Source organism: Neopsephotus bourkii, unplaced genomic scaffold, assembly GCF_033783945.1.
Source record: "Neopsephotus bourkii isolate Nb327-2 ecotype Australia unplaced genomic scaffold, CSIRO-AGI_Nbou_v1 NB_318, whole genome shotgun sequence".
In the NCBI taxonomy this organism is placed as follows: Eukaryota; Metazoa; Chordata; class Aves; order Psittaciformes; family Psittacidae; genus Neopsephotus; species Neopsephotus bourkii.
The window spans coordinates 811,173-820,068 of record NW_026900826.1 but is presented as its reverse complement, the minus strand read 5'-3'; the positions used below and the strand labels follow the sequence as shown (position 1 = coordinate 820,068).

At 37.4% G+C, this 8,896-nt stretch overlaps 1 protein-coding gene across 2 annotated transcripts in view; it reads right to left on the bottom strand.

The window, feature by feature from the left end:
* Positions 1-1,309: 1,309 nt before the first annotated feature.
* The window catches only part of BNC1 (basonuclin zinc finger protein 1), a 77,655-nt gene continuing 70,068 nt past the window's right edge, over positions 1,310-8,896 (bottom strand). For both annotated transcript variants that reach the window (XM_061347273.1, XM_061347272.1), the window contains exons 4-5: positions 5,867-7,794; positions 1,310-3,846 (exon numbers count right to left, since the gene is read on the bottom strand). In XM_061347273.1, coding sequence (XP_061203257.1) covers positions 3,165-3,846; positions 5,867-7,794 — 2,610 coding nt within the window. In that variant the 3' untranslated portion in view covers positions 1,310-3,164. The remainder of the gene's footprint in view (positions 3,847-5,866; positions 7,795-8,896) is intronic.

The following is an 8,896-nucleotide window of genomic DNA, read 5'->3' as shown; positions in this document are numbered from 1 at the left end:
AGTTTTTGAGGCTCTTGTTTTCTAAGGAAAAAAAAAAGAAGATACAAATAAAAAAAATGGAGCAACATACTTGGGTAGCAAAGGAGGGCATGTACAGGCCCAGTTATTTCAGGTAAAGATTTGAGCCTCCAACTGTACACACTCGCAGCATCACAGATGTAAATAAACATCTTTGAAACTAAGCCTCAGTCAGTGGAAGTTGCTTCAGCTTTCCAGACCGACTTTGAGAAGCTCAGAAAAGACTCGTACTACTATTCTGAAGTGAGGTTGCTTCCTTCAACATCTGTGGTGAATATGTGATACAGGCTGCTATAAGCATCACACATATTTAAAACTAACAGGAGATGTTAAGCCTTGGTCCAGCCACATTGTGGTCATTAGGAGGAGGGAGCTACACAAATGCTTCATGAGATACATATGCTGTACTAGAGTACTAAGGGCTTTGCCTATTCTGATAAATCTCCCATCCTGTCCAGATTTTTGAGAAATAACAGGAAAATCCCCTTTCCAAAATACAAAGTATAAATAGGGCCCCAAATATTTGTCTTTTAGGCACAGTCCTCAACAATGAGATATTTACCTTCTGCTTAGCTGATGGCATTTAAATTAATCTTTACCCTTGCCTACTGCACAAAGGAAAAAAAAAAATCAATAAAATATCTGGCAACATTTATTACATTATTCCTAATGGCTCGTTAAAATAATGACACTTCCTTATTATGGAATAAATTAGTACCATTGTCAAAACAGTGCTCTCTGCAGATGGAATGTGTTTTCAGATTTTTTTGTTTTTAATTAGGAATAGTAGGGTGTGTTTTTTTCAATCACAGAAGCCTACTTTTCTGAATCAACCAGAGGCATTGTTATTTGTTTTTATTAACACATACAAAATTATTAGGGTATACAAATGCGTTTCCTTTTTGTACACAGCGAAAGCCAAATAAATGGGCATTACAGCATCAGTTTACATCACACTTTGTTTCAGAAAACACCGTTTATGATTAAACAAATAGGTTTTTATATATATATTAAAAAAAAAAAAAAAAGAGAGAGTTTGAAATAGCTGGATAACAAATGATTGATTTACACTATCAGAAGGCTGGGAGCAATTGTGTCTGTAATGATTGTGCCCTTAGCTTTCAAACCATAATCTCCACTGATATGAGTTCCCATTTAAAAAACACAACCAAACCCAAACCACAGCCAAACACCACCCAAAACCAAAAGTCCCAGAACACCAACCCCGCAGAACACAAAACCTCAAAGCAACAGCACAGCTTTCCTCAGGCCAGTAACTTTTCCTGATGGCTTCAAGCACAAATGGATTATTTTAAATATCACATAAACCTACTGTAAATTAAAAAAATAGAAGATCACTTTACACAATGCATGGAAACCATATCTAGTGAGCACAAAACATTTACAACTGTGTCATGTTTTTTCCTTGCATAACCCATACTCACACACAAACCAGTTTTCAAAAGAATTAGTGAAATATTCAGTCCACTTTTGTTGCTTTTATACAATATGAAATGGTTACAATACCATAGTATTTTTTAGAATAAGTTAAACATCAAGACATATGGCAATAGCATTGTACTATTCTTTCTACATACATATGAAATCCAGTCTATTTTTATTCAGTCACAAAAATGAATAAAGACTAAGATCCAGTTATACTGGAAAACTAGACTAGTTCTAGAAACCACAAATACTGTAAGCACTTTGGTATAGTATGTACAGATTGTGCTGTCAATATCATGCTTGCATACTAGAACTGATCAACAGATCTCAGCTTGTGAATTGAAGGAAAAGAAAAAAGACACTGTAAGACCTGCTTTCTTATTTCTCTCTCTTTTTGGAATGATTCAGTCAAAGAAGATGCACCACAAGTACACATGCAGCATTTGTATGATGTGACTACAAATTAAATATTAAAGTGGTTTTTAAATACAATGCAAGACCAGTCTCCGTAAGTGCACAGAACATAATGCAGAATACTGTTAATTACAGGGACAAGTACAAAGATATTAAACGTTTTAACAGATACCGAACAATGTTCTCATTAAAAAAAAAAAAGTTATGAATGAGAATAGGCATTCTTCTATTGTTACAAAGATCAACATGTTTTATCCCCCACTGGTAGGAGAAACAGTAACTGCCAAATCATGAAAGATATGTGCTGCATCCATTTTATCTCTGTCTCTTAAAGGCATAGAATTGCACCTTCAGATTCTTGAGCAGTTTGGATATTTGGGTGGGTTTTTTCCTTTTTAATTTATTTATTTATTTTTAACAAAAACTTCTCTTTTCCTGGAAGTGGAACTCAAAAAAGTGCATTTTAAATTAAAGGGTTTACTTTCCCCCTCTATTTTATGAATGCATTCGCTGTGGTTTAGAGATTTTAGCTTAACCTATGCATTCCTTCTATCACTACAATTTATCAGAATGTCTCAGATCTGTTGAGGCAACCCTGCCAAGTTAGGTAGCCCCTCCTTTTGCAAAGCAAATGGTATTAAATGCTAAGAAAGCCAAAATACTGCAATCTTTATCCAAGTGAAATGCCAACTTAAAGAGTAAGGACTGCCGGATTTTCAGAAGATTTGAACTGTATGCAAAGTCTTCCCAAATTTGTAATTTATCTTTTGGATTTTGGGAGATACTAAAATGCAAATACCACATTCAACTAATACTGCAAGTCAGCTTCAGACTATGGTCTCAGGAACGAAATGATAGCCCCAAAACTCTCAACCCAACAGAGGAAACTCATGCAATCCTTACTCATTTCTCCCAAAATAAAACAACTAATTTAACATGTAAACACAAGGGGTGATGTTTCTCATTTGAAGCTCCTATTGTTGGCAAGTAATACTTCATAGGTATCAAAAATACTTTAGTTAATGTCTCCATATTTCCCCCATTTCTAAGATGCTTTCTTTTCTTTACGGAAGCTTTAGCTATTTAACATCAAGCCAAACAATTGCACAAAAACTACAGCACCAAGCTTTGCTAAATGAAACCGCTGGAGAGCACACACAGGAGAAAAGAATTTGACCATGTTTTTTGAGTGGGCTAGCAGTCAAATGAGTTTAAATAAAACTAATGTTAACACATTCCTTAATTGAAATGATTCTTAGCAGAAATAAATGCAGATCAGCATGATCTTACTGTAGGCTAGTTGGTGACCCAGCCAGACTTTTGTGCAGGTTAGGGTTTTGACTGTGCCTGTTCCGACTGCGAACAGATGAAAACATGGTGTTGCAACCTGGGACTTTACATTTGTGGAGCTGGCGGAGATGCACAGTTTTGTAATGAGCCCTGAAAGTTCCTTTATTACTGTAAGTTTTTTGACATATATGACAGGTTATCGGCAGACTGGAAGCTAAATTTGTAAAGTTTTGATTAGCTTTCTCAATTAAAGTACAGTCTTGGTAGAGTTCATCATTGGGCATTAGGCTGGGTCCTTCACAGCTTTCATCACTATCATCCATGGGCATGGTGCATATTTCACTTCCTCCATCAGAATCCCAAGAAGAATGAGCACTGCTCTCAGATTTAATGCTGGAAGTAGTGCTTAGATCCAGAACAGCTCCATCACTCGATGGATCGTATCCATAACTCTCAGAACAGGGTTCTCTAATTTTGCTCACTGGAAAAACGAAGCTGCCTGTTCTGTTCATTCCTTTGAAGATTACAGAAGTATGTCCAACATGTTGTTTTAAAGAGACATCTTGGCAAAACTCCTTAGCCATGTCTTTCAAGAGGTATGTTGCATTGAAATGGTTGTTGAATTCCAGTGTATCTTTAGTCAGAAGCTTATGATGAAGATTTAGGTTTGAACTATGTCTAGAAGAACAAAGACAAGCTTAGCAAGAAAGCGTTTTGCCTCACTTAACAGCGGTTTCATAATGATTATTAACAAAGAAAAAAATCAATATTTAGTTGCATGCATGAACTGTATACTTCTAATTTGACCAACTGCCACACTGGCAGTGCACACAGATGATCTGAACTTGCTTGCACTGGCATATATCAGAAATAACTCTACAGAAATCAATGTTTCAAATTCTCTCCTGCATTGTGGATAGCTGTCTGCTCCACTAGGTCTAGTGCTGGGCCTAAAACAGTTGGAGAACAGACCAAAAACCTGTATACTGAACTGAGGTAAGAGAATGGACTGAGGGGGGTAAGAAGATTCTTTCCCAATGGACAATGCAGGAAAGGAGTGACACCTGAGTCTGCACAAAATACTGATGATCTCGAATACTGTAACCATGTGCTAGGGTGCAGCTGTACACATCAGTACAGAGCTTTCACTTGACAGGATTTTCCTTGAAGTAAGGAATTTTACATTTTATGCAACTTGCAGGTTTCAAATGGGCATCTCTAGATTCAGTTTAAAACCACCAAAACATACGAAAATCCCTGCTGGCCACTGAATACAACCAATCAGCTCACTGAAAACTTCCAGGCTCTGGATAGGAGACTCAATCTATTGCAAGACAGGGAAAATATTAATTTTTCTCTTTGCCATTATGGTTTAATCCGAACCGTGAACTGTTCAAATGCGCACAGAAGTGTGGCACTTGCAGTCACAGCACTCGTCTAGAAACTTCTGCAAAGTTTCACATAACTCAGTTGTTTCATGTAACTACTGTTTTGCACAAAGCTGGTTAACTTTCTTGTGAGTTCGCTTTGTTGGTTTTTTGTGTTTTTTTTTTTTTTTTATAAACCATCTTCCAAAACCACCTATGTTAAAACCTAACTGAATGTATTGGTGCAGGAAGGAATTCATGGCATGTGAACGCAAATCTTACTGCTGGCCTTCTTTCCTGTGGCCCATATCACAATTACAGTGGAGAGGAATTCACATCTGGGAAGACGCAGGCAGCAGATGAAGCTGTGCATCTCAGATGCAGCGGCCAGTCCTCAGAGACCGGCTCATCCTCTCTCTGGACTGCATCAGCTGGCTCCAGCACTCCTAGCAGATTACAGACAATCTAAACCTTGTGTCACTCTGAACAACTATCCAGGCATGCTTTCTGCAGCCAAAAGCTGCAGTAACACTCTTACAGGAGAGAGAGAAAACTTACACCACTTAGTTGCACTTTAACATGTTTGTTATCTATCACTTATCAATTCAGATACATAACTGATAGTCAACAATAAAGCTTCAGTTCTTGCTTCTGTGTATACAATAGGCTGAAATGATTTACAGCAACACAATACTGCAGCTAACAGTAAACTCAATTAAACTCATGATATACTTTAGGAATTAGTATTCAATCACACATAAAAGCACTACCAATGTGGATACACACCAGATAGTGTTAGTTCAACTAGCACCATGTAATGTTAATTTTTGTGCCGACATAGTGTAATCTTACTTCTATTATGGGCTTTTTCCCACCAGTCTGTTCAAAATCCTTGAGTAAAGCAAGGACAAGAGCAAGTGAAGACTTCCTGAATTGATCTCATTGCTTTTTCATAAAAGAGCACTGTATATATTAAAATACACATGAAAGTACATAATAAACATGTAAGTTCACACATGCATCTATTGGCAAATTGCTGGATTCATAACCTTGTGGCTTTCCATTTATGTTCTACAGTATTCTTTCAACTATTGCAGTATTTGTCAGTTATGAAATTTTCATGGCTTTATTTAATACCTTGTCTAGTGGAAAGGAAATGTTTCTTTCAATGGATTTTCATTTCATGAATGTTCTGATAAATTATCGTACCTGTTATATGAGGATACACAGAAAATCTTTGCAGGCTCCATTCCTCAAACACTCATTTTAAATTCAAATTAGGCTCCATTGTGATGGTAAAATAAATACAATTTTGTTCATAATTTTCTTACCTGTCTCGACTTCTACGAGAAGGGAAAGCAGCATTACAGCCCTCAACTGTGCAAATATGCATTTCTTTGAGATGTACATTTTTAAAATGCATTTTTACACTGTAAGGGTTTTTAAAAGTCTTCTTACAGATGTCACAATGAAAGCGGCTTTCTTCCTTCTGAATCCCTAGTGCATGTTGACTGACATGATCCATATCTTTAGAGTCTTCAAAACAAGGAATGGCAGCACCCCTGTTTGACAAAGTGCTGAAAAACCCCCCGGTCAGCAAGTGGTGTTGCAATTCAGGGCAGTCATCTTTAGGAATCCTGCGCTTTGACTGCTCTTTAATATACACGGGGGGTTCAGTCATTGGTTTTATAACATCATTGTGGTGGTGTTTTGGATCTTCATACATAATCTCATGGGAAACTATTTTTAATGGCTGGTTTTCTTCTGGTTTAACCTCTTTCTCATAGTGATGCAATTCATTCTCAGAGATATCCTTGATGTATTTGTTATCTGGCGCAAAGACAGATTCAAAATACTTTGGGCCCTCTACCCCAGAGACAGATTTCCATGAATTACCTGAATGGGGGTGCTTTTCCACCCTGTCGGTCACCCGCTTCTCTATCTTATGCTCACAGGTCTCAAGCTCTCCGTCGCTTACCACTTGCAGACGTGTATCATCTTCAGAACTGGCAACATCACTGCTTTCATTCGGTGTCTCCACAGCTTCTTTCTCTATCTTAATAGGCATGCTTGATTTACGAGATTTCTTCTTGGGTAGCATGTCAAATGGCAATTCATTTGAAACAAGCTGCTCTGGTATAGAGGAGGAAACAAGAGGCAGAGAAGGAAGAGTACCTGGAGTATTAGCAAGCTCAGCTGGTGTGACTGGACTACGGTAAAAAGGAAGAACAGGCTGTACTGTCTTCAGGTTTGGAAAGAGGACACCATTCTGCCCAATACTGGGAAATCCAGCCTGACCCTTTGAATCTGTACAAGAGCTGGCATAGCTGGTAATAGTTCTGCTATCCGGAGCTAAAATTGTAAACTCTGTCCTTTTACTATCTCCAGGTCCAGCAATGGTCAAACCATTTCTTAGATCTTTATCCCTGTTGTTTCTATTCATTGGCATATGGAGTCTGGGGTTAGGATTTGCACTATGACGATTTCGACTACGCAGAGAGCTAAATACCATATTGCAACCCTCAATTGTGCATTTGTGCTTTATCTTCAGATGAACAGCATTGTAATGTATTTTCAAAGTACCTTTGTCATAAAATGTCTTTTCACATGCAGTGCAGAAAACACGCCCTTTCCTTGGCCCAGCGCCATTCTTTTCAACAGATTTAATTTTGTTTTCTGGAGATAGTGCTGTCATTTCAAGCTTTGCTGCTGCATTATGTGAACTGGAATCACTTAAAAGGGCATCATCTTCTGTTTTAGTGGTGACATCTGGACCATTTATGCTCCTCTCATTTTCAACTTGAAATGGTGCAGAACTAGAAGTTAAGAAGCTGCTTTCAGAAAATGGTATCTGAACATCTTGTTTAGTTTCACTGCTATGGTCTTGACCTTGCTCAATCAAATGTCTTTCTGGTGGTGAACCTATCAAAGGTGGAGGCACTGGACTGAAAAACTGAAATGGCAGCATGAAAGCCATGTTATTTACAATATTCTCAAAGGGATGAATGTTGGTGGGACTCATTTTGTCCAAGGAAGCAGAAAAATTAGGACTGTGTTGATTGCAGCTCTCAATGAATGCCCTAATATCCAAATTGGCAGTTGGTGGTGGTATTATAATGGACTGCCCTTCTTTCTCTTGAATTGCCATTAATTCTACAATGGACTTAGTTTCTCCAAAACGAAGAAACTGCTGCAAAGTAGCCAGTTCTTCTTCAGTGGTCATTATGCTCCAGTGATCCAGCACCTTTCCTGAAGCATCCTAAAGCCAAAGACATTTGAATGAGTCCAGAATTAGTTAAGGCAAACAAAAAACCCCTCCCTGAATCTCTCATTTTTTTCAAGGATTAAAACTTATCTAGTGAAATGATAAACTTGCTCTATTTAATGAGAGATTAATGCCAGTTCTGTGATACTTCCTTCCAAATTTTACTACAGTAGTTATATTGTTTCTTTCAGACTGACAGTAATACTTTCCAATAAACTGGTTTTTTTCCACAAAAATTAAGACACGTCATTTGAACAACAGTTAGTATCATGTAAGTACAGGCAGCAGAGATGGAGCAATCAGACCAAGATTTAGCTCCTCATTTAAGTCAAGTATTCTTTCATAGCAAGTTTAATAATCTTCCAAGCAACTAAGATCAGAGAACAAATGAACCTGTATTGATCTATTGCCAGTGTTCACACAGCACAGCTGTAATTACACTAGTGTTGGAGTTCTTTCAAACTCTAGCTATGCCTAACTTTTCCCAATAACTACAATAAATATTTTATCACAGAACATGTATTTGATGGCCTACTGAGATTTTTCACAGTGCATGTAAGAGTTTCTAAGATGATGAAGAACGTAACATTATAAATTTTTCATGTGGTAGAGGTTCAAGGTAATTGATTCCGTATTTTTAATCCTAACACTAAAAAGCAAGATTATCAAGACCATTAAATATTGATTCGTGTCATAATTTAAGATCATAATGTTACTTTACATAAAAGGTAACTTCCACAGTAGCAAGGACTAACATCAGTGTAAGCACATAGGGCCAAATTCATCCTTGATGTAGCTCCAGTAAGGTCAGTAGTGCTACACCAGAGATGAATATTGTCCCTGGTGTTTAAAAAGACAGCAATTGTATTTGTCAATGTATTACGTTACTGTATAAAAGTAAACTCCCTGTTTAAAAAATACTAGCACAAATTCTGAAGCCTTTACTTTTATACATTCCCAGTGACTTTTTTTTCTCTTGGCTTACCTTTGTTGATATATTTGAACAAAGTAGGAAGATTTCAGGTAAGCCTGACTGAAGGAGAGAGCAATGACCAAAAATCCACCCTTTTTTTCCTGTGCTAAGCTTGTACAAGTC